This window comes from Aethina tumida, chromosome 1 (genome assembly GCF_024364675.1).
Source record: "Aethina tumida isolate Nest 87 chromosome 1, icAetTumi1.1, whole genome shotgun sequence".
Taxonomy (NCBI): domain Eukaryota; kingdom Metazoa; phylum Arthropoda; class Insecta; order Coleoptera; family Nitidulidae; genus Aethina; species Aethina tumida.
In genome coordinates this window covers 39648539-39675236 of record NC_065435.1, presented here as the reverse complement: position 1 = coordinate 39675236, position 26698 = coordinate 39648539, and the positions used below count along the sequence as shown (strand labels likewise).

At 31.5% G+C, this 26698-nt stretch overlaps 1 protein-coding gene and 1 long non-coding RNA gene across 8 annotated transcripts; one reads left to right on the top strand and one right to left on the bottom strand.

The window, feature by feature from the left end:
* Window positions 1-228: 228 nt before the first annotated feature.
* LOC109609512 (phosphatidate phosphatase LPIN3) lies at window positions 229-26440 on the bottom strand. 6 transcript variants are annotated; one of them, XM_049963472.1, is made up of 15 exons: window positions 26308-26440; window positions 6357-6895; window positions 5205-5366; window positions 4649-5148; window positions 4411-4586; window positions 4120-4362; window positions 3745-3850; window positions 3460-3688; window positions 3182-3404; window positions 2984-3129; window positions 2782-2930; window positions 2369-2723; window positions 2207-2310; window positions 1605-2081; window positions 1092-1231 (listed from the first exon to the last, which is right to left on the bottom strand). In XM_049963472.1, the coding sequence occupies exons 2-14, from the start codon at window positions 6534-6536 to the stop codon at window positions 1961-1963; spliced, it is 2694 nt and encodes an 897-aa protein (XP_049819429.1). In that variant the 5' UTR covers window positions 6537-6895; window positions 26308-26440; the 3' UTR covers window positions 1092-1231; window positions 1605-1960. The 6 variants fall into 6 exon arrangements, with proteins under 6 accessions (XP_049819420.1, XP_049819423.1, XP_049819404.1 ...); XM_049963456.1 differs by adding an exon at window positions 1325-1468 and having other exon boundaries at window positions 1114-1231; window positions 4120-4586; XM_049963463.1 differs by lacking the exon at window positions 1605-2081 and having other exon boundaries at window positions 229-1231.
* LOC109609514 (uncharacterized) lies at window positions 6910-8088 on the top strand. Of its 2 annotated transcripts, none has more exons than XR_002192378.2 (3): window positions 6910-7183; window positions 7426-7681; window positions 7753-8088. It is a non-coding gene; the product is annotated as an uncharacterized LOC109609514 (long non-coding RNA). The 2 variants fall into 2 exon arrangements; XR_002192377.2 differs by having other exon boundaries at window positions 6910-7229.
* Window positions 26441-26698: the final 258 nt, after the last annotated feature.

Sequence of the window (26698 nt, the reverse complement as noted above, 5' to 3'; positions counted from 1 at the left end):
GACGCTCTCGAAGGAAACTATATCGAATAATAAAATCAAATCTTATCAAGAAAAAAAAAAACGATTTTTTCTATGCTAGCCTACGAACTTTTCAGCCCAACTGTTAAGAGTATGAAAACGAATCTCTGGGGCAAATATTTGGGAATTATAAAGGATTTGGGTTTCAAGGATTCAATGAAATTTCGATTTCAAATCTATTTTGGTGATTTTTCTTGATTAAAACGTACATTTGACATTCTACTCACAATTTTATTGCAATAAATTAATACAAAACAAGAGGTTGTTAAAAAAAATAAATTGTCCCATCGTAATCACCAAATATCACAAATGTAGAGTGCACGGCTTATTATGACTTTCTTTACAAATTACAATAGTAAACCCTACTAAACGAAAAAACATACTAAACCTAAAGTTTTGTTTTTGGAATATGTTTCCATTGGTAGTTTACATATCACATTACCAACAGCCTTTTGTTACAAATTAAAAATTCTAAATGGTTAAACTATTCCAATAAAATAAAAATTAAATCAATATAACAGATCAATTTTTACTATAATGGAATGTTACTTAAAAATAAGCAACAATATTTAATTCACTAAAATCTAGCACTTGTGACAGTCTATAGAAATTACCATTTATCTATGAAGCTAAACAATAAATTAAGTTTACTTGTAAACTAATTACATTATATTATTTTAACATGGTATTACCATTTCTTACAATAAAGATTAACATACCATAAACAGTGATGTGGTGGTAAACGAATTGATGATAAAAATACATAAATTTTCAATTTAAATACACATATTAATTTCATATAGCATGAATACGCAGTAATGATTCTACGATATGAGACATAGTGGCGTACATTAAAAAAGTTTAAGCATTGTTTCAACGAATATCTAAAGAAACATGTTTCTTATTGCATAATATCTTGTAGAACTATTAATGTTTCTTCATAAACCCATTGAAAACTGGTTCAAAACATGAATTTACTCATCATACCAATAAGTATTGCATTACATGGAAAGCATCAGCTGAGATTAAATGACATTTGTTGCTAAATACTGTATAGTAAATGCATATATAATAGGTACAATATTAAACTATTGGTGGCAAATCTTCAATAGAAGAAATTGGCTCCCGCCAATACACAAACTGGGAGTAATCATCGGCGGCTTGGAGCACTGCAGGGAACAACTGGTCCACTATATAACTCATGTTGGAGTAACTGCAAACAAGAAAATTTATGTTAGAGAAACTATGACCTGTTTGTAACCAAACAATTGGAGTTTTTTGCTTATTCATGCTAATGAATAATTACTTTTTATTGCTTGGAACTTCTATAAGGCCGTGCTTTACCATTGTGTGTTCAAACACCCCATTTGTCTAGTGTAACATAAATATCTGTCCACAATATCTGTGTACATCATGCAAGCTATTCAAAAATTCTACAAGAAAATCAATTCTGAAAGCAGAAAAGCATTAAAAAATTGAACTGATTTTGTACAGTTTTGGTTTACGTTAAAAAGTATTATTTAACCCATAATAAAACGTTGTTATTTAATTGAAATTTGAAACTGTTTTGTGTTTTCAAAGCTTACCGTTTAATCGCACATGATGCAGGAAAGGTGCAGGCAATTTCTCCTTATACGGGATGTCCCCTCATCATTTTATACAATTAATTAATACTTAACTAGTAAGAACATATGTATTTTATCTTTGTTTGTAATGATGAATGATGTAAGGCAGTCCCAATGACAACAAGCATGTTTTATGGTGTTAGTATGGATGATTTTTGTGCATGAATGAATAATATGATATGACAAAACACATATGTATAAAATAAATAAAAATTCACTACTTATTCACATAGAAGATAAACTGTACAAACACTTAAAATCTATAATAATACCAAAAATATCACAGTTTCTCTGTCTTTGTGTATAAATAGCAGAGCTTAGCTCGTAACCGAATCATCATCACTGTAATCAGATTCGATTTCGTCAGAATCTGATTCACAAATTTTACTGAGAATAGGGGGAAATACATCGTTAACCACCAGCGATTGGCCGGAATAACTGTAAAAACGAAATAAAAATACTAATACAAGAGCACTATAGGAAAAAGACGACATACTAATATCTAAATATGTAATGAGAAGCATGCACCAAATTATTATTAAATTTATATAATTCAAACTCACCTAGATTGGAAGGTTTGGGTGAGCTCATGCTTCAATTCGCCCTTAGGATTAATAGTGAAAATCCTAACAATAGGAATACCAACGGCCCTGTACGCCCAAACATCCTGAAATGCACGACGAAATGAACAACCGATTCATCAACGAAACAAACACACAACTCACGTTAATCCTGTTACCGTAGCCGGCGTAAAACGGATTGGAGTCTGGAGGGAAGAGAGCTTTGATGTCGCTCATGCAGGAGATCTTGAATTGTTCCGGCTTCTTTTCGATCACCTCCCGATGGAAGGCCGCAATCAAGGACGTGGGGTTCAACAGAATGGGTCCGTCGGGCATGTTAAGATCGCCCTGTTTGATTGATCTCAAGTAGTCGCGGGTGATGCGCGCCTGTCCGATGGCCCGGGCGCTGAGGTACAACAGCTTGTATCCGTTGTCTTTGATCTTGTTGAAGAGCTGAGCCACTCCGGTTTGCGCCCAGTCTTTGCCGACAATCGGCAGGATGTGGCCCAAAACGTCTGACCTGAATTGATTACGATTGATTACAAGGGGGGTTATTGCAAGGGTGTGTTTGGGGTTACCTTGTTATGGTGCCGTCAATGTCGGAAATGACTATTTTGTCGTCCCACTTCCACTTGTACAAATGGCATTGGCATCTTGTTGTTCCTTGATAAGCTGTTGTTACGCTGAATTCCACCTCGTTCACGCCGTCTTTGAGGTTCAATGAGTGCTGCCAATTATTATATTATTAGCTTGGTTTGTATTGTTGGGACAATTACTTACAATTTGTTTGGAACTGAGACGCAACGTCTTTCTGAATTTGTCACTGCTTGGTGACTCCTTCACATTTATAACCTCGTCTTCCTTCTCGATGGGTATATGTATTTCCTTTGGTTTGTTTGGAGTTGTAGCAGTGGGGCTGTCGGTGACTGTAATTATTGAATAAGTAAAACAGAAAACATTTGATTAACAACAACGTACTTGTTTCCTGGATAACTTCCTCCACTATCTTCTCTTCTTTGGCATCTGTTGTGGTTTTAATCTCACTAGGTTCTGTAACAGAAGTGGTTTCTCTTGTAGTCTTTCGGCCCCTCCACCACGCCGACCAAGATCTTGTAGACTCCTGGGACTCTTGCTTACTGATTCCTTTATCTCCAGTTGGGGCAGAAGGCATATGAAGACTCACCAAATGATCCACTGAGGACTATAATTAATTAAATGTTAGTGTTTATGTTTATTAGAGTCACAACTGTACGTACTTGCAACAAAGGTCTTCCGTACACCATGATGGTGGCGATAATTGGAGCTGCCACTTTCCACGAATAATATTTATCTTTAATTCTAACCACCAAATTGTTGTCTTCAAAAAGAACGGGATTATTACATAAGTCACTGAATTTGACAGTGTGCTCGAGAAACTTCTCCTCAGATGGCATTGGATCCCAGCCGCACAGCGACAATGAGATGTCGTGGGAGAAAATGTGAGTGCTGCAATGAAAGATTTTCAATAACCAATGTCGGTAAGCTAATTCAATGTCACTTACGATTTCTGTTCATCGAAGTCGGAGTCCAGAGACTTTCCCATTTCCGCGGTGATTGGACTTTGAGCCAGGGATGGTCCGTTTCCTGATTCACAATCCATGTCGGACTCTGAATTTTGGTATTACAACAACACTTAATACATAACATGTCGCAAGCACTAACTACTAATTGTGATTGTGTGGTGTGTGGGCATTGTGAATGAATAGGTTTGCAAGCATGGTATCTATAAAATCCATGGTCAAGGGAAAATTAAGTTGAAAGTACTTAATATGTATGTGTACAATGTCCTTCTGTGCCCCAAAAAATTAACCTTACAGCAGGACATTGCCTTTGGATGAGGATGATCACAACAAACATAATTTTGAAAATAATTTTACCAGCACGTTTGTTGAAGTAAATCTCTGTAACTTCGGGATCGATGTTGTTCGTGATTTCCGACAGATACCGTCCACCTTCCATCAATTGGTTCTGGGCGCTGTGCTTCTGCTTCATGAACGAAAACATCCCGCTGAGCATCGACTTTTGTTCCTCTTTGGTTGGATTCTCGCTTGTCGGGGAAGTGGTTTCGGATAAGCTGGGGAACCCGCCCCATTCCCAGTTCTTGGAACTCTGCACATCTTCTAAGAAAATGTAATTTGACTGCCACATCAAAGGTTTATAAAACTTACCTTTCATCTTCTTCACTTCTATTTCCGAATCCGATTGAACGGACTCGACGTGAGTCGGAGACCCCGACCTGGAATCGTTTGCGGTGCTGTTTGTCACTTCTGTGTCACTGAAGAAATGGAAATCCGGTATCATCTTCAATGAGTCGATCATTTCTTTTTCTTCCTTCTCAAGCTTCCTGTAAGAAAAACCACGAGTAATAAGACTAGAAATTCATTCATTGTTAATGTGGTGGCTTACTGTAGTTCTGGTTCTGAGGAGTTGCTGTCCAACGAACTGGTGTTTGAGTCGCTGATCTTCTCCGACTGTTCAGCGGTCGAGTTTGTGTTCGAGTTGTTTATGGACTTTCGGGCGGCGTTTTTCTTTCTCATCTTCTTCTTTTTCTTTTTGCTGCTCTTGGTTTCGTTGGGGGTTCCCTGCACGGGTGTCTTGGTCACCTCCTCCGATTTGCTGCCTTCCATATCCAAGCTGTCCATTTTAAATATGGTCTCGGATATATCGTTGCTCTTGCTGACGTCCTCGCTGCTCATTTTGGCGGAATGTATGGAATGTGTCATTTCCTCCGCTGAATTCTCCAACGTTTCTATGTTCCCTAAGCCTATTTGTCTTTGAATGAAGTTTCTCTCTCTAGTCTTTCCGTTTTCGTTGTCCGCCGTGTATCTGCGTTTGGAGTAATCGTTTACTTGGTTATCTAAATTAGGCAGCTCGCCGCTCTCCAAGTCCAAGCTCCTTCTTCTGCCCTAAATTTTAACACGTTTGTTAGTAAGGTGTAACGGAATGGTGCGATTGAACCTACTTGATGCTTTAGCATGTCTTCAAACTCAACGGGAATTGGGGACGTAGCCAGATGTTCTGGAATGTCGTTCTCGTCGACCAATTCCTCGACGAAAAAGGCTTCGCCACTTTCCCCCAATTTCATGTGTATATTCTGAGGCTCTTTATTTATGATAATGTCAACCTGTAATGCATTAATTAAATAAACAACTTATCAATAATTTAGTTCCTGAACATAATTCCAGACACTATGGTGCTGAGAATCTTTTATCAGGTTATCTGATAACCCGAGACCGTGAATTACATTTTTATGACTCAGTAGCTCTTCAACTTTGTTCTGTCTGGTTTAATTCCGAAAATTCACAGGACATTGCCTTGAAGTCGGCTCTTGTAAACTCGATTATTTGAAGTTTATGTAAATGTCATGACTTCAAAGGAAAACAACTATTGTCGAATTCGATTACAAAGTTCACATTGGTTTTTTTATTGCTTTATTATTTTACGATTTGCGACGACAATCAGAAATGGAAGGTGCACCGTAAATTAGTTTTATAGTTACAAAGGTCATGGCAAATAATTAACGTTTTGCTGATAACTAAAAATGGACTTGGTGCGACTATCACGCTCCTGCAAATTGAATTAGATGTGCAGGATTTAATGGAAAAATTTTCTGTCCATCGCTGATTAAAATTTATAATTTTATACTTTAACCTACCGGAACATTTAAAAATAATACTTATCTATTTATTAGTTGTTTGTTAACAGAAGTGGAGATATGAATGTCCATGATTATACATAATGAGAAACACCGGCATATCTGTACATTATATAAAAGTTTTGCGGAATAAAAATAAATATGGTACAGTCATTCTTGGCAATGGTTTTAAAACACGTGATGCAAACATGAACTTCCATAATCAAAGGCAAATTACGCACGTAAACCAATTAAAAAATTAACGACAAATTACACATTGTTGTCTCCCTTTGTTGTCAAATCCTTTGTTTATGATCTAGCAAAACTAGAAACGCAGCACTGTTTGCACTCATGTCTTAAGATGATGAGGATGCACGTAGAAGCTCAAGAGAGATGGTACAGAGTTTTGGCATTTAACACTCCGTAGAGGTCTTCAAAAATGATGACAACACCAACAACTAGAAGACACCTTCGACTCACCACTTTCTCCCTGCTCCTGAGCACCCCCAGCTTCCCGAAGCGCACATGGAAGGGTGAACAGTTGTAGCTTCCGTCGGGCTGCTCCACAACGATCACATCGATGGCACCGGTCAGCGTGGCACCGTTGATCTCGTTGTAAAAGTCCTTCACGCTGGAGAACATCTTCATCATCCCGTTCATCTTGTACCGATCGTTTTTGTCACGGCTCACAGACAAATATTACTGTTCGAAAATCGATGATCCGCACCAGCACCACCGTCTCACTGTCCCATGGTTCACGCGTCGATCGTCCTGCTGATGATCGGTCGCTCCAAGGTCCTGCTGCGGGTTCAAGTTCGGCGCGAATCGCTTGCGGTGTGTGTGTGTGTGTATGTGTGTGTGTTTGTGTGCGCACGTTACAACGACGAAATCGAGTTCTGGCGTTGTATTGGGTCCGGAAAACGAGAGCCGGCCAGTTTTATGTCGGCGAAAGTGACGTGCTGCGCAAACGCTACTCGGTCCGATCTGTCGTTTCCCACAAACGTCTCCGCGCTGATTATCTGTGGACAAAAATTAGTTTTTGTTATTCTTAAGCGCGTCTATTATGCACAGATGTGTTGTTGTGTGGATGCTGACGCATCACAATTGGCTATTTGTTAGATGTACTGCGACTCTGGCAGCAAATCGGCAGATCAATTCGGATCGAAGAGTTTTGTTTACTTAGTTACAGTTCTGATTAGTGCATCGCACATGATTCATTGCACCAACCGTCTATTACCAATTCAACTTGGATATTTTATGATACTCACCAGAGGTCTGGAAGATCTGGACTTGCTTGAAAAGTTGATGTAATTATTTGACACTTGTCAATAATACCTTATCACTAATTATTAGGTTAGATAAATTAGGCCAATTAGATGTTTATTTTTTTGGTCCCGCAAAACAAAGAACTGGTTTAGGAAAATTTTTGATGTACTGATTTCAGTAACATCAAATTTAGTTAATCAGTTTTAGTTTTTGTGATACAAAATAAATAAATTTAGTTCCAATAAAAGGCAAAAATAAAAAAATTAAGATCGTATCTTTTAAGGTTACGTCCTTTTGCCTAACTCTGCCTTACCCAGCTTCGTAGGTTACTGAGACTTCGTAAGAGAAGCTGTACTATTATTCTGTGAAGACTACCTGGGTTACTTAGTGCTAAAACATTGAATTAAAATAATATTTTTCTTATACAAGAGACGAAAGAATACATTTTAAAAGAAAATAGAAAACCTATTTCTGACTTTGTTCTAATATACTTCAACATTAATTTAGAAGGTCAGGATAAATCTTGAACTCAATATTTGGTAGGTAATATGTGTTAAAAATTGACATTGAACCATGGGGAAGAGACAGTGCCTAAAGTTTGGTATATTAGGTTTTTAGGGGGAACCACGAAAGCATAACTGAGACTGTTGGAGTCTACATCCAGATTAAAGGAAAAGAACTTACATTATCTTGGTATCAGTATCTACACTGATCCAAGAAATTAACGAGGTTGGTGACTACACCAGAAGACCAGGACATGGTGGTCATCGGGCTACAACTCTTTCCCAAGATCGATCTGGAGGCTTCCAACTTTAATACTTTGTCACCACAAGATGTTACAGTTCTAGAAAACATAGATGTTTGAATAGATATAGAACCAATTCGACAACGAGTTCAATTGTTTTTGGAATGATACATTATTTTTATTTCCTTTAGGATAATTAGAAAGAAAACATATTTTTATGTAACAATACACTTTTTGTGAAGTATTTTTGTTGTTATTTATTTAACTGACAGTTAAAAAATAAAATGTTAAGTACTGCCTATTTCAAAAATTAGATCTGATGGACGAAATCTGGTGCCTACTTTCAATAGACAACAAAAATATCAAAAACCTCTTCCTGTACAATTTTGTACATATTTATCACCATATATTTTTTTAAATAATCAAATGATTGACTTTTTATCTAAACATATTGACACAAACCAAAAAGGATAACTACAAATAACAAACACGGATGTTTGTAACACTTTATCAGTTATTGCAGTTGGCGTCCGTAAAACCAAAATGAACAATACTGAGAAAAGATAATATTAAAAAATAAACAATACGATCAACATTTGCATTACAAAAACTAGTGGGCTGTTAATGTATGGTACAAAACCGACCGACTAGTACGTACTTAATTAAGCGAAGCAAACTTAATTTGAATTATGCATAGAACAAAAAAAACACGAACTGCCTATGGTTGCCACAGATGTGTTTTCGCTACAAACTTATGATTAGTTCTTGAAATGGGGAGTGTAATTAGAGTTAATTGCACCATATACGGTTATAAAATATGTGATTAAACTAAACGTCCTCTTCAGTGATAGTCCATCTATTATCGGCATCGTTTTATCTTATACAAATAAATCATCACAACATTTTTGGTGTTACAAAATAGTGGAGATTACAATTGCGGTAAATGTTTATAAAACAATCGCAGCCTTTTTACAACATCTGACGCATTTTGCGTAACAATCTTACATATAGATGCGTTGATAAGCCCTAATCAAATTAATTGTTTACCCTCGCAATAAAAGTACCAGCGTCATCCACATGCTAATGTTATTGTTATGATCTGCCTGGGATGGACTAATAATAAACTTGACATTGGCTTCAATTTATTTTACGTTGTTCGAGCTGATAAGGAAGTAACCATGCAATCAACAAATTGTTACTGAATCGGTTCGGCATCGGCTTTGCGCAGGTACAAGAAAAAAATTCTTATCATTAATTGTTTTTTTATTTTTTCAATGCTATTTTGAACGGTTTCAACACTGCTTGTTTTCTTGTTACATCAAAATACGTAATACTTCAATGTAAACAAGTGAACATTTTTATTTAAAGTGATATAATATTATTACATTAGGAATGTTTTATAAATATATTTTTTTGTGTACTTAATAGGGTAATCCAGTGTGGTCTTAATGACAAACAATACAACTAATGACAAACACTAATTAAAATTATCTTGGTTTTGAGTTGCTTTGAACATTTTATGAAAAAATAAACTGTGTACAAAAATAACTTTTAATTAATTATTAAGTTAATAAAAGGTAACAGATATAGTAGGTTTTATTAAAAACAAATATAAACACTAATTAAATATTTATGTTGAGTTTTGCTTAGTTTTGTTTATTGTACTAAAAAGTTTTCTTTTATCATTTCATAAATTGCTTTTTAAACATTATATAATAAATAAAGTAAATAATTAAATAAATTAATAAAAAATGAAAAATATACTGGAATCGATCTAATGAGACTAGCAAAAAGCAGATACAAACTCTAATTAAAAATTTATGTTCAGTTTTGTTTAGTTTAGTTTATTATACTAAAAACACAAACTGCTTTTTAATAATTATTTAATAAATAAAGTAAATAATTAAGCAGATTAATAAAAAATGAAAAATATACTAGAATCAATATAATGAGACTAGCAAGAAGCAGATACAAACTCTGATTAAAAATTTATGTTGAGTTTATTGTATTAAAAAAATTTCTTTTTACATTTCAAATTGATTATATTAAAAATATTTGAGAGATTTTTTGATCTTTTTTCTGTCGTCAAATTCTGTTTACAAAGATCACTTAAAAACCGACACGTGCCTAATAAAAGATAACACTGCATTCCCAAAAAAATTAGATAAAAACATTAATTACTAAATTATCTTGATAAATTAATTTCGAAGTCTCCCATTTAAGCACATTTAAACGGTTTGTTTTCGACAAACACAAATTAATAAAGGTGGACCAAAAATACAAAACAATTGTAAACACGTTTAAATTTATCATTTTGCAAAAATGTTCCGTGATCAACTATTCCTTGAATCATCTTGTGGAATTTGCCGAACATTTGCAAACGTTTAATAAGGTACAAATAATCCGAGTGGTATTTTATTTTTAAAAAAAAAAACTACAGGCTCAAGTTTAAGACGGTTGATTGTTCGCTATATTTAACCGCCCACACTTCGCTACTCTGGCACGTGCGAAACTTGGCCGTTTTGTTTTTCTCATTATCCACTGGTATCAACCAAAAATAATTAACAATGCAACGCATAAATTTTTATCAATACAGGACCGCCATTCAAAGTAAAATTTGTTGTCACACATAAAATGACTTCGAAGTAAATTAAGAGATGATACTGAGTGTTTTAAGGTGTAGATCCTTCAGAAGTTTTTTGGAGACAGCACACTCAAATCTCCAGATATGGGGCTCGAACTAGACCAATCGAAAGAATTATTAATTTCTTATTTGATTATGAAAAATGGTTTTTTACCATCTATCAAAATTTTTGGCGAAAAATTCAAAAACTATTAGGACATAGTATAATCATTTTATTTACTATTATATGTAGAATTTAAAAATCTAAAAATATACAGAGTGTTCCATTGACAGTGTCAAAGTTAATGTTACCAATGTCGAAATCGAAAAAGAAATTTTGTTCAAAACAAATTAGAAAAGTATTTCAAATCAAGTTATAATTTCCATAAAAATTTATTTTTACGTTCTCCATAAACTTTTAATGAAATAAAAATAGGTGAATCACCCTGCATAATGAAAAATAATAAAAAAAAAACAAGTGTTTCATTTCAAATAACAAAGATTACGTCCGTGTCGGTAAAAAGTTCATTATAATTCTACTAGAACTAATAAAAAAACTCATTCAATGTTACAACAATAAATGACTTTGTTGAAACTTAATAAAAAAGCTGTAAATATACTAGAACCTAATTGTGAATTAGAAAAAGCAAATATTGAATTAAAAATAGTTTTTTTTTTTTAATTTGAAATTATAATATTAATTTTCAGTTACTGTAAGAAACTTTCAAATGATGTGTGTACAAAAAATATTTAACCATCACAACCAACGATTATAAAATATTAAGATTATAAAAGTATAAGTACCACCAGTAAAAAACTATAAACATATTAGAACCTAATAGGACTAGTAAGAAATATATTGAATTAAAAATAATTAAATTTTATTTTTTAAATTTCAAATTAAAATATTAATTTTTTAGTTGTAACAATACGTGCACAAAAAATCTTTTAATTATCACTATATAAATGATTATAAAAAAGATTAAGTAACTTAGTAAAAAGTATTCTAATTAGACCAGTAAAAAACACATATAAATGTTGTAATAATAAATGATTAATTAACTTAATAAAAGAATATAAATATACTAGAATCTAATTGGGCTAGCAAAAACAAACATTGAAATAAAAATAATTAAAATTTATTTTCTAAATTTCAAATTAAAGTATTAATTTTTTAGTTGTTGTAAAAAACAATTTGTGCACAAAACATATTTTAATTATCACTTTAATTTGACTATTTTGGAACATAATCCGATAAGTCGAATTTTTGGAGAATTTGATGGTTATCTGTGATCAGTTACTGCATTTAAGTGATTATGTAGAACAACTACTATTCATCTAAAAAAACATTCAAGCGACTTTGAAAGACATCAAAAATATTAAGTTCACAAAGTTTGTAAATTTATTCTTGTTTTGATGTTAAGCTGATCAATTTCTGTTAAGCCAAATTGGAGCTTAACTTTTTTGAAAAAATCTTTAAACATATTAAAATGAAAGAAGAAAAGTTATATCAACTTTATAGTGGTCACCATATATTAGCCTTTCTAACGGCTGATATAAAAAAGTTATAAATTGTAGAAGATACATCAAAGAAAACTCTCTCTCTTTTGATGTTAAATTTATTGACTTCTGTCCAATCATATTGAAGTTACAGAACTTTATCTTTTTCAATTTTAACTTTTTAACCCCACCTTATTGTAAGAGATCCATCAAGTAGATTATAATAAAAAATATGGCAAATGTTTTGAAGATAAATAATCAAATGTCTTAAATTTATATTTAGTTGGTAAAATAGGAAGAAAAAATATTTTTTTCCAGGTGTACAGAACCTCCTTTATTCTTATACTTGATAACTTTTTCTTGGCAAGTCATGATTCGAATTGAAATTCAACTGTATATATCTATAGAATATTAATTATTGTGGGCATATTTGAAATCAATCAGTAAATTATCGAAGTGTTTCATGGAAAATAATATAATAATAGACCGACCTTCCACTTTATCATGACAAGTAACGATCGTGCCGTTATCATTAACATCTATGTATATTTTTCTTCTAATATTGTTACCATGGGAGGTCGTTGACCAGATTCGTCTTGTCGCATGTACGATATGAATAAAACAAAGCACTATCATCGTATGTAGTGCACGCCATGAGTCAAGCGTCAGCCAGATCTCTTGTACCACCACGAACAAAGGAAAAACATTGATAAAACATTGATCACTTGAACCCGACATTTACATACGGAAAACATATGTCGCAGCTTTCATAAATTCACGGACGCAGCAAAAACTCCGCTAATTCGTTCCTCCAGTTCCGCACCGACCGACAAAGAAACCAAATCGGCAAAGCAACAAGACGACAGAAATGCCACCTCAAAAATAAACCACGTCTTTTCGTACTTGATTTTACTCACTGAAGGAAAGCCACGACGTGGAAAAAATAAACGAAGATGAAACCGACGGACCAATTAAAATCGCACGCTCGGCAACAGATAAATAAGTTCGATGCACCGCGCAAAAACGGCGCACCGACGGCAAAAAGTGAAAGCGACAGGCCGAAATTGCATAACGCGTCCGTCTCAAGGCGTCGGTCGCATTTTTTTTTTTTATTTTATTTTATTTTATTTTATTTTCTTAGCGACAGCACTGCAATTCCTCAAAATCGACCCGAATTGCGGAATGTGTGTCACATCGTTGAACCCGTTTTATTTATACCACCAATGTTCGGTGGATTTTGCGAAGGTCGTTATTTTTTTTCCATTCGGTAAGTTGCCAATAATATAAGTGAGCGTTCGGCCGGTGCGAGATGCCGAATCGCGACGCACGGTCTCCGAACTCACCTTGTTTGCTTTTACGATTCGTAAGAGGTTGCGAAACAAACCTGTCTTGGGATGTGCGGTTTTGTCGGAAACGTGTGTACAAATTATCTCTCAAATGTCACTTTGTAATTGGTGATAATTGATTAAATAACTTAATAAGAGGTAATCTATTATAACTGGTAAAAAACAGGTGACATTCTACTATTTAATAATAAACGTAAAGTAATTTACTATAAGGCAACAAATATACTGGAATCTAGTTATACTAGTAAAAATAAATATTGAATTAAAAATAGTTGGAATTTATTTTACTTTTTACTACTTTTCTTTTAAATTTCTAATTTTACCATTAATTTTTTGATTATCGTAGAAATGTTTTAAACAATGTGTGTAAAAATGCCTTTGGAATATCACTTTATCATCAATAATAAACAATTAAGTAAGTTAAGGAGTAATCTAATTAAACTAGTAAAAAACAGATAAAAATGTAATAATAATAAATGATTAAGTAACTTAATAAAAAGTAATATATATATATATATATATATATATATATATATATATACTAGAGTCTATTTAGACTAGTAAAGTTAATATTAAGATAAATATAAATAGCTTGAATATATTTTTTAAAGGCTGTAAATATACTAGAACATAAATAAATTAGTAAAAGCAAATATTGAATTAAAAATAGTTGATTTTTATTTAATTTCAAATTACAATATTAATTTTTTAGTTTTGGTAAGAAACTTTCAAATGATGTGGTTACAAAAAATATTTTAACCATCATTTTAAAATCGATTATAAAAGATTAAGTAACTTAATAAAAAAACTATAAATATGCTAGAACCTAATTGGACTAGTAAGCAAAACAATAACAATTACAATATTAATTTTTTAGTTATCGAAGGATAATATGTACACTTTAATCGATTATAAAAGATTATGTAACTTAATAAGTAGTATTCCACTTAGACTAGTAAAAACACATAAATGTTATAATAATAAATGATTAATTTATTAAGAAGATATATATGAAATATACTAGAACCTAATTGTAATAGTAAAAAAATATGAATTAAAAATATAATAGTTTGAAATTTATTTTTTAAATTTCAAATTGTAATATTAATTTTTCAGTTATCGTAGCAAAATTGTGTATGTGTGTACAAAAAATCGTTTAAATATCATTTTATAATTGATTACACATTAATTAAATTAATTTTTTGATTGTCGTAAACAATATATGTACAAATTACCTTTCAATTGTCACTTTATGATGAATAACAATTGATCAAATAGATATCAAATTAGACTAGTAAAAACAAATAAAATCTTGTTGAAATTTATCTTTTAAATTTCAAACTATAATTTATTGATTATTGAAAAGGAAAACAATAATTTGTACCCACCTTTTAAATATCATTCTTAATTGAAAACTAATAATAATATAATAAATATAGAGTAGGATGTAATTAGACAAGTAAAAAGCAGATATTGTATGAAACAAAGTTGGAGATTATTTTTTCAAATTTCTTTTTTTTCTAATCTCTATCCGCAAAAAAAAACATATAAAAACCATAATTAACACACTATAAGCGGGTCGGGTAAAAATACCCGTCTCGAGTACTGTTGATTATTATTGGACCGGATAATTTTTACCTTTTTGAATGTACTTACTTTAAAAACGGGGTGAGATAATTTTACTCTATTGGTTTACATATGGAACTGAAAGAATTATCTCTTATTTTTTGTTATCATTCAACAACAAAGTTTGGACTATTTTGCTACAAGCCTATAGTGTGTTAATCTTGAATATTTTCTTATTAATCCAACAAATTGTACTATTAATATACTATTATTATTTTTAATTTTTTAATTTAATACTGATAATTTGAAAACCACAAAAAATTACAAACAATTTGTTCGCAAATTACTTTTAATAGTCTCACATTTAAGCAATTATTAACAAGTTATTTAAATGACTTATTTTCGACAAGTAATTACAAATTAATAGTAAATAAGTAGAACAAAAATACAAAGCAATTGCAAACTCGTTTAAATTAGTCATTTAGCATAAATGTTCCTACATTTGTTGGATCGTCGTGCGAAAATTACTGAACATAAGCAATAAAGCATAATGTTCAAACAATCCGACGGACTACGAACTTACCTTGTTTGCTTTTGCTAGTCGTGAGACGTTGCGAAATAAACCAGTCTTGGGATGTACGGTTTTGTCGGAAACCCGGATAACTCTAATAATTAATACGCGAATGTATTAAATAAACAATGATACAGATGCTATAAACGCATAGCAACAGATTTAAACGATTTAAATAATTGTTGGCTTTTGCAATCTTATCGATTAATTTTCTTTGGCACTTGGGGCTATCTTACTTAATTAATTTCTTTAAATCGACCTCTTCCTTAAACAAAGACTATAATATAATACAACAGAAGCTCAGTTAGTTAACTGGCTGAACAAATTTGCGACTGGCAAATGTGAAGTATCTAAAACATCTGTCTAACAAACAAAAAGCGTCCAGGAGAAAGTTTCGCCAATTTGTCTAATATCTAATAGTGCAAACGATTCAATTACTCATTGAAATAACTGTAACCGGCTCCCAACAACTTTCTTAAAACTGGTCTAATTTGCAAAACCGTTTAATATTAATTGATCGGTGCTCAAAATAAAAGTACTTACTTTGGAAATTTTCCATTGCAAAGGACGTCTATTGACATTATTAGTAAGTGTCCCCACGCACAAATGGCAACTATTCATTCAAAAATTTCAAAACTAAAAGTAAATATGATTTCATTCCGTTTTAATTATAGGTAGACATCTGGCCATTTTTAATGAGTCCGTTTTTGTTTGATGTGTAAGATTTTAAAGGAAGTGTGCCAAAACATACAAGTCATTTATTTAACATTAAAAAAATTAAGAACGTTCTAAAGTTTCTCGTTGGAAAAAATGTTAATACACAGTTTGGCACATTTAAGGCGGAAACGCCCTCATAACATTTTTATTAATAATTTTATTTTCAGTAACAGCCCGAGAGGTAAATACTAAAGAAGTTTATGTGTGTCATACTTTTAATGATGTTAATTTATGAACCTTTATTCAACAAAATTCACCATCATAATTATACTTTTTTTGTCGAAGTTGTGCAATCAAATTCATTATACAAGAAACAATTCTGGATTTACGGAACTAGAGGAAAGATCAACCTCAGTTTGTCAAAATATTGGACTGTGATGAAAATAAATAATAGCCATATAAAGAAATATCTGCACTACACTATTGGAAGAAAATAAAATTCAATAATGTTGTTCACAGTCTCCCAAAAGATTTCAATGATGTTTAGATCGGGAAATTGAGATGGCCTATTCATAACATTAATTTGTTGCCTTAAAAGCCACTGCTTCAAATATTTTGAAATCTGCTTAGGGTCATTATCTTGTTGAAAATAAAGTTTTAGTGGTATATTTTTATCTGAATGTTGTTCCTCAATATTTCTTTATACATAAAACGATCCATGATACCATCTATTCAAAGGAGAGGACCCATTCCAAATCCAGAACAGCAGCCCCATATCATTACCGACCTTTTGCCGTGTTTATGGTAAACTTAGGGTTAAACTTTTCATGAATAAGTCGCCTTACATAAAAAAACCCATCACTACTAACCAGATTAAACTTGATTTTATTACTCCAGACCGTTCGTTTCCAATCAACATGGTGGATGAGGTAGAAATTTCTATTTAACGCTCTGAACACTCAATTTTTTATGGGACATGTAGACATAAAGTCATGAAAATTATTCTTGGGTTAAGTCTTGTTTAAATATTCTTCCAGCTTCAAGAATTGATAACTATCAAATGCCTAATTTTGTTGTCCTCATTTCATTTATACCCAGTTTCATTTATAAACAGTCCATTTAATATATAAAAAAGTATAAAACGATAATTTTAAATTTAGTTATTTTAAGCATAATCAAAATTTATAATCATACTGATAAAGCACAATGACGGAATTAAAAATGACACACAGAAAATAATTTTTATGACATGCACAGAATTTTTTATTGTCTACTTTCTGATACAATACTCATTAAAATCCAATTACAATAAAAAAAATTGCAGTAGTGAATCACACTGATGTCCATTAATTTCCGAGAACACGAAATTATCAGTAACAATGTTCCCACACCATCTAAGATAAAGTCTAGTTTGTAATGTAAATAGATGAAAAATTGACAAACATGTTGATGTAATTCAATGGTGCAAATTATTATTTTTAATAAACAGTTACAGACTTGGCTGTATGCACATACTCTATTGTCCAATAATTGTCGATCAAACATGATCTGAACTGTGCGTTATATTTTTAGATATTGAACAAACGCAGTTAATACGATTCGAGTGTGTTCGAACAGCACATATTCATTAATTTCGTGGAACATACTATTTGACTTAACCGATATTTTTGCATTGCTAATTAACTTCACTTGTACCAGAATATATTATTTGTTTACCCATTAATTAATAAATTGCGTTGGAAATTCACCGTAGTTGTCGTTTTTTTTTTTTTTTTCATCCGCCGTGAAAATGTTTTAATAATAATCGGCACAGAAACATTGTTTAAATCAATTAGCGAACAATTCGCATTGTTTATTGTTCGCGATGAAAATTTTTCTAATGCTCTAATGTTACATATTTTTCACGTTTTCGTGCGGTAACAAAACACTCGGAGACTCTCCAAACCGAATAAAAATAGTGAGCACGTGTTTCGTACCAGTTTGGCAAAAGTGCGGTTTTACGATTGTGGAGGTGTGAAACGTTCCGAGCATTAATTTGCTAGATACAATCTCCGACTTCACATAAACAGATTTCAAAACGAACAAAATAAAAATTTTGCTGGGCGTTCTGTTTACGATCCAAGTTAATTACAATTGTTGTTGGGTTAAAATATGAGCTTTTCGAATTGGCAAGCGTGCCCCATCTTAACAGCACCAGAAATAGAGATTCATATTCGACTTATTTTGGGATGCTAACTTACATAAGTATGTAAATAGGTAAGGTGCTCAAATAATAATAACAATAATAATAATTAAATTTTCAGTTTTCTATATTCAGCCAATTTATTTTATTGATAACAGTTGACAACAGAAGTAAGTTTTAAAATATATAAATTCACTATAAACATGAATTTATTTGACTCATGATGATTAGGCAGACAATTTATTTATCAATTGTGTGTCATTGTATTATACAGTACAACTCCGGTCACCTGCTAGCCCGGACTCTCTAGTACTCCGGGAGGTAATTGAGGTCTGAAAATAATACATACTAATAACAGTATAAACAAGAATTTTTCCTGACTGATTAAATATTACATACTCACTTTAATATTCTCTTTGGCTTGGAGCCATCAACAAGCTTCATAAAAATATATTAAAAAAACTTGGACATGTGGCCTGAACTGACCAAACCAAAAGACTAATAACTGAAAATGATTTGAAAACCCAGAAAATAACTTGAAAATCATTTGGGATTTGAGAAAAACATAGTTTGTCACTGATTTAACTGAGAAGCAACTAATTTAAGTAGCATTAGAAAATAATGTTAAAAATGTGGAAGAATTCTTCAAAGTCATAAGATTATGTAAGTGTAGAGAAAGTCAAACAGCAGACGCTGTCAAGGCGTACTCATTGACTATCCAATGGACTACCAAGAATATCCCCATAGAAGATGTATTGCTTCTGAGAAGGCTTAAACAAAACCATAGTTCAAACCAATATATATCACTTTTAAACAAAAAGTAAAATTTTCGACTGATTGTTTGTGCAGAACAAAAAAAGTATTGATTTGAAATTTTTTAACAATAAGAACTACTTTTTTAATTTATTTTGAACAAAATTTCGTTTATTGTTGACATCAGCTGTTATTTTCAATAGAACACCTTGTATATTTTAGATTTTTAAATTCTACAAGTAATTTCAAATCAAATGACCATACAAGGTCCCATACCAAAACCCAATAGATTTTGAATTATTAATTTTTTTCCAAAAATTTTGACAGATTGATGTCTGTAAACCACCAATTTTGATGCTACAAAGTTCATTTTTAACATACATTTTAATCAATGTCTATTCTCTCAGATGTTATGTATTTGTACAGAATAAAAAATTTATTGTTTTGAATTTTTTTAACAATAAGAACTACTTTTCAATTTATTTTGAACAAAATTTCGTTTGTTATAACACCAATTTTGTATATATTGGATTTTTAAATTCTACAAGTAATTGCAAATAAAAGTGCTATACAAGGTCCCATACCAAAACCCAATAGATTTTGAGTTATTAATTTTTTCCAAAAATTTTGACAGATTGATGTCTGTAAAACCACATATTTTGATGCTGCCAAGTTCATTTTTGGCATACACATTAACCAAGGTCTATTCTCTCAGAAGTTATGTATTTGTACAGAACAAAAAATGTATTGTTTTGAATTTTTTTAACAATAATAACTACTTTTCTAATTTATTTTGAACAAAACTTCGTCTATTATTGACATCAATTTTGTTATTTTCAATAAAACACCCTGTATATTTTGAATTTTAAATTCTACAAGTATTGCAAATAAAAGTACTATACAGGGTCCCATACCAAAACCCAATACTTTTTGAATCATTAATTTTTTTCCAAAAATTTTGACAGATTGATATAATTGATTGATAGAACCACCAATTTTGAAGCAGCAAAGTTCATTTTTGGCATACACTTTAACCAACGTCTTTTGTCTCAGAAGTTATATATTTGCACAGAACAAAAAATGTATTGTTTTTAAATTTTTTAACAATAAGAACTACTTTTGTAATTTATTTTGAACAAAATTTCGTTTGTTATTGACATCAATTTTGTTATTTTTAATAGAACACCCTATATATTTTGATTTATAAAATCTTCAAATAATTGCAAATAAAAATACTTAACAGGGTGTTATACCAAAACCCAATAGTTTTTGAGTTAATAATTTTTTTCCAAAAATTTTGACAAATTGATGTTTGTAAAATTACCAATTTTGATGAATATTATATATAATATTTTCAGTGGAACACGCTGTATATTTTGATTTTTAAAATCTACAAGTAATTGCAAATAAAAGTACTATACAGGATCACATACCAAAACATAGTTTTTGAGTCATTAATTTTTTTTCCAAAAATTTTGACAGATTGATGTCTGTAAAATCACCAATTTTGATGCTGCAAAGTTCATTTTTGGCATACACTTTAATCAAGGTCTCTTCTCTCAGTATTCCCAAATTTTATACAGAATGTTCATTATTTACATTTAATGTTCAGCATCTTGAAACATCAATCAAATTTCAATGGAATACCATCTATGTTTTATCATAATTAAATTGAATAATATTATAAAACCTTTTGATTGATATAATCATTTCCATAAATGTAAAAGTAACGCTCATTTTCCTATGTGTACTGATGGTAATATATTTTTAGTAACATTTCTGTTAATATTCACTCAGGAAACTCTTTTAACCAAATAAAATATTCAATTTAATTATCCAATTTATTGTATATGATAATTTATAAATTATAATATTTTAAAGTTTATCAACCATCTTTATGATGAATATGATAAGATTATGTGAAGTGTCTAATGTTTCCTTTTCCTAGTGTTTTTTTCTTATACTTAACATATGTAGTGAAAAAAATATATATGAAACGCAAAAGTATGAACTTATTGCTGTTAACAATAATTACGAACGCTCACTCTCACTTTTACATTATTTACGTACATTATAAATTCAATAAAAAACAATTATATAACAAGATTAATTAATTAATCAATAAACGACGCGCAATTCTCCCCTTTTATCAGCCGGGCTTCCTAGAAATAACATATTTTTCGACCTTGAGTAAAAAATTTCGGAGACGACGATGCGCCGACACACCTTCAAAACTGGCCACTCGGTGGCCGACTTTCGCATCGACGTTTCGCGGCTATTGTTTTATTATATTTTTTTTTTTTTTGTGTGTGTGTGCGTTCGATGGGGACACGTGTGGCGCGTCCAATCGTCGACCGCTTTATAACAACACGTCACCGGCCCGGGCCAATGGTGTGCGGACGATACGCGTCACAAGTTCAACAGTTCGGCGTCGTACGATGCCGTCCCACGGACTTGCCGGGGGTCTCGTTCGCTGACCCAATTTTTGCGTGCGGCCCGTGTCGGTTTGCGTGCTCTCACCCCGAAAATCGGGGTTCGGTCGCATCGCCACGGGAAACCCCCAGCTAACGTTTCACTTGTATTAAATTTGAGTTTAATTTCGTAGTTGCTTCCTGCCAATGTCACGGAAATATTCTAATGACTGTTTTCATCATCAATCGATTAAGGTGTCTGTAATATTTTTTCTACAGACAAAAATTGAGAAAACTCATCATGATATACAAAAACAAGATCTCCATTAAAACTAACTATTAATTTTTTCACCTATGAATAAATAAAATGTTTGAATTAAGTTAAACCTATCAAGAGGCATTAATAGTATTCCAAAATATTATACAGAGTTTTTGGTATTTTCTATGGGAACACCAAAAAATTTTCATTATTGAATATTTAAACAGTAAATAGTCTTTGATAATTTCCTTTATTATTTTACCACTTCAAATACCAATAACTTTTATGTACAGGGTTATACATTTACTGATTACATACAGAACTAAATAAGACATCAATCTGACATTAACTTCGTTTTTCAAATAAAATTATTTAAATATTAATTTAATTCTGAATTCTATTAATAATTCATCTTTTCCATCTCGATTTATTTTTTAATTTTTAATTTTTTCACCTATGAATAAATAAAATGTTTAAATTAAGAAAAGTTAAACGTATCAAGAGGCATTAATAGTATTCCAAAATATTATACAGAGTTTTTGGTATTTTCTATGGGAACACCAAAAAATTTTCATTATTGAATATTTAAACAGTAAATAGTCTTTGATAATTTCCTTTATTATTTTACCACTTCAAATACCAATAACTTTTATGTACAGGGTTATACATTTACTGATTACATACAGAACTAAATAAGACATCAATCTGACATTAACTTCGTTTTTCAAATAAAATTATTTAAATATTAATTTAATTCTGAATTCTATGAATAATTCATCTTTTCCATCTCGATTTATTTTTTAATTTTTAATTTTTTCACCTATGAATAAATAAAATGTTTAAATTAAGAAAAGTTAAACCTATCAAGAGGCATTAATAGTATTCCAAAATATTATACAGGATTTTTGGTGTATTCTATGATAACACCATAAAATTTTCATTATGGAGTAATTAAACAGTAAATAGTCTTTGGTAATTTCGTTTATTCTTTTACCACTTCAAATACCAATAACTTTTATATACATGGTTATACATTTATTGATTACATAGAGAACAAAATAAGACATCAATCTGACATTAACTTTGTTTTTCTGATAAAAAGTATTTAAATATTATTTTAATTTTGAATTCTATGAAAAATTCTTCTTTTCCATCTTGATTTATTTTTCAATTTTTAATTTTTTCACCTATGAATAGATAAAATGTTGTAAATACAGTAAATAATCTTTGATAATTTCGTTTACTCTTTTACCACTTCAAATACCAATAACTTTTATTTCGAAAAGAAACACTACACAATTTTTACAAAATTCGAATCTTATTTTCAATTGATATTATATTGTAGCATAATATCTAAAATCAATATTCACAGAGACGTAACCAAAGATATAAAAAAACACATTTAACTACATATTTAACAAATAATATGATTATGTATAAATCGATTGTTTAAATATTTTCATGCAAAACATTACAGAAATCAACAAAAGAGAACAAACATTCATTTTTCTACCATTCTCAGTTTAAATTCAGGGAGTTTTATTTAGTTTTTAATAATTCTCTATGTATTCCTGTTTGGAATAAAATGTATGTATTCTAATTTGAGTTGAATCAAACAGAGTTAATTTGATAAAAACTATAGAACATTGACGTCATAAGAAAATCAATAACTAATACCAATTAAAAACTCAACCAGTAATGCAGATGTACAGTTGTGTAAATATTGACGTGTTATACATATTTTTTGTAGGAGTATCGATTTTTTTAATAATAAACACTGAATAGGTTTTTTTGGAAGTTTATCTGATGCATTAAATGAATCACTCATAACTTTGTAACTACTCACCCAATTTTAGTGAGTGTTAAAACGAGGGTTTGTTGAAATGATAAAATGATACAAGTCAACAAGGGTTTATTTGTGAACAGGGTGTCAATCGAACAAAGCAACGGTCAGGGTAAAAGTGGCGCGTCCCTCCCGGTCCGCGTCCCACGCCAACGCGCCCTCTTGTGTGGGTGGTACCTCCGCCCTCTCTCGGATTACGCGTACGGTACTGTCCGTTCTACCCTCCGGCTCCCTCACGGATTCTGTGCGGTCTCCCTGATCAACCCCTCCGACGTCGAGATGGCGCAAATTAGTAACGGACCGCCGATCCGTCAAGTTTTCGTAACATGAGTAAAATATCATTGAATAGAGAATAAAGTAACTTACAAATGGGACTAGCCCTTTCTAAAAAACTGGAATAACTGGGCACATGTCAACTTTTTGGCAAAATTTAATCACATTTTACTTTTTCTTCGAATTTAATACCTTTCGATATTATTTTACGATCGTCCTGTATACTTTGCAGTTTTATTGGGTCCTTTGATCGTTTAGGAACTTTCAAAGACTTTCATCTCTTTTATTTTGTAACCTTTTTGTGGAAAATACACAAGTAATTTAGCCATAATCAGCGAATCCCAATAAAAATATTTACAAAGGTGCACACAACAAATATGACATTACTAAAATATCACCTGATACATTTATGTATAATCATGAAATTTGAATTCACAATATTTATTATTCAAGGCAACATTCCGCCAATACGGAATAAACAAATATCCGACCTCTGTTTTCGCATAAATTTAAACAATTCGACGACACCATGTCGGCCCAAATGACACCGTTCGCACAGACTTCGCCCTGTACCCATGTGTAAATGGAACCACCACGTGCAAAATTATATTTGCGTAGCTCGCGGTCAACAACACTTGAAATTTGTTTTCGCAAAACAAAAAATTATTAAAAATAAGCACATAGTAAATAAGCGCACGTGTCGCCGTATTAAAATTGTTTTTGGACCTTGAAAATGTAAACACACCTCCGGGATAGACCAATGAGTGAACGGATTGATTCTTGTTTACTACATCCAAATAAAAAATTCTCGATTAATTAGACGAACTGATGGTTTCCTTGACCATTATTAGATTTGTAACGTAATTTCATTAAAATGCGTGGCCGCACACCTTCTAATTTCGGCCAATGAAAATTCGTAAACAAAGCGTTAACACTATCAAACATCCTTGTGTATTTATTGAAAACACAAGCTTGTTCTAGTATTTACTAAAGCTGAGCACCCAAAAAACAAAATTCTCTTGTGAATTCAATGTGAACAACTTAAATTGATTATTTAATCCAATTCAGATAAGTTAATTCCAATTAATTTTTATTAAGGATGGTTAAAGCAATTATGTACGTAATATCAAATAATTTATGGAAATTATCGCAATTTAGCAATATTTAATGTATCGAAATTATACGTTAAAAACGGGGACAAATGTGTCAAATTACATGTTTAAAACAAAGCGCAACAGTCACCATTATTTTACTCATTTGAAAAGCATAACTAGTCATTAATGGGGAATAGAGAAATATTCATGTCCGTTAATTTCATTATTTATATGATTATTTATCATGTAAACAAATGGCGCTTCCGTATGACTAAAATTTATTCAATTAATGCCATAATTATGAATAAACTACATAATCCGCAACGTCCGGATACGGTAGATTTAACGATACACCGCTACTTTCCCTTTTTCCACTTGTATACAAACAAATTTCTATCTCGATTCAGGTTGAATTTTGTAGTTTTAAGACATAAAACAGTCCATAACTAATTTTTAACAGCTGTTAATTTAATCGAGGTCAAATCAAGGTACATATTACAATATTTTCCCATTTGGTTGGTCAATTTAACAATAAACTTTTAAATTACAAAATAGCAGTACTAGAACAGACTATGCAATGATATGGTCCATTCTCTATTGGTTCAACGAACTAGACTATTACAAAACTAGGACGTTTTTTGCAGAACTCGATTGAAGCATTTCAATTAGTGTATGGCAGTCATTAACATAATCTGATAGTTCAAAGTGTAGAAAAATGAAATAATTCCATACATGCGCAACTTTTACTTTGAAATTTAAATGTTAATTGTTGGTAGACAACATACAAACAAAGAATATTTAAATATCACCGCCTTTGTTTACGATCAGCTGTTGGATGAATATTTTGCACGCTGTTATTAACACTTTATAAGGTTAACTAGTGTATAAAATCAATGTCAATTAACTCGAGCCCGGGTTTTAATTAAATTAATGACATCCATGTAAAATTAGCATGTTGTAGTAAACATTATTTACTTCCTGTAGCCACAAAGCATTAATTTATTATCACGTTCGGACATGTCAGACAATTTTAATATCGGAATCCAATTGGCAATTTTCCCTGGACGCAAAAACTTTCCGTTGCTAAATCTATCAATTCGAATAAAGTTGACAAAGGTTGAGATGATATTGTGGACTTTAGTCGGCGACTGGCAAGGTGTGTTATCACAAAATTCGTGTACCAGAGAACAAAACCGGATCTGTGAGTCACTTACTCACGTTGCACAAAACCACCCTTTCTTTCAACACCACTTATTGATTTAATCATTAGTCAAACGTTTAACTTTCAACTGGTTAGTTAGTTGTTAGCGACAGTAACAATGTAATTACAACAGTAACTTACCGTGACAACATCAAATTGAGAACTTGCACCACTTTGTTCTTACTAGAATCTCAACCCTTCACAGAAACATACATCAATACCGACAGCACACCCCATGAAAACCGAACTGAAGAACACCGTAGTTCCAATGTCTCAACTTTGACAACTCACCATTGCTTCTGTTTTGTTGTATGCAACTATAATTGCACCTATTGAATTAAGTTATAATGTGTGCGTAAACTACGCCTTGCGAGTTGTTCATATGCAACAAAGTTCTCACATATAGTCTGTATTTTTAAGTTATTTGTTTAATTACAATTATTCCAACCATCATCTAATTATAAAATTAATTTAATTACTTTTAATACCTAAAATTTACATACCAGATTAAGTACTCACGTATATGTTTGGG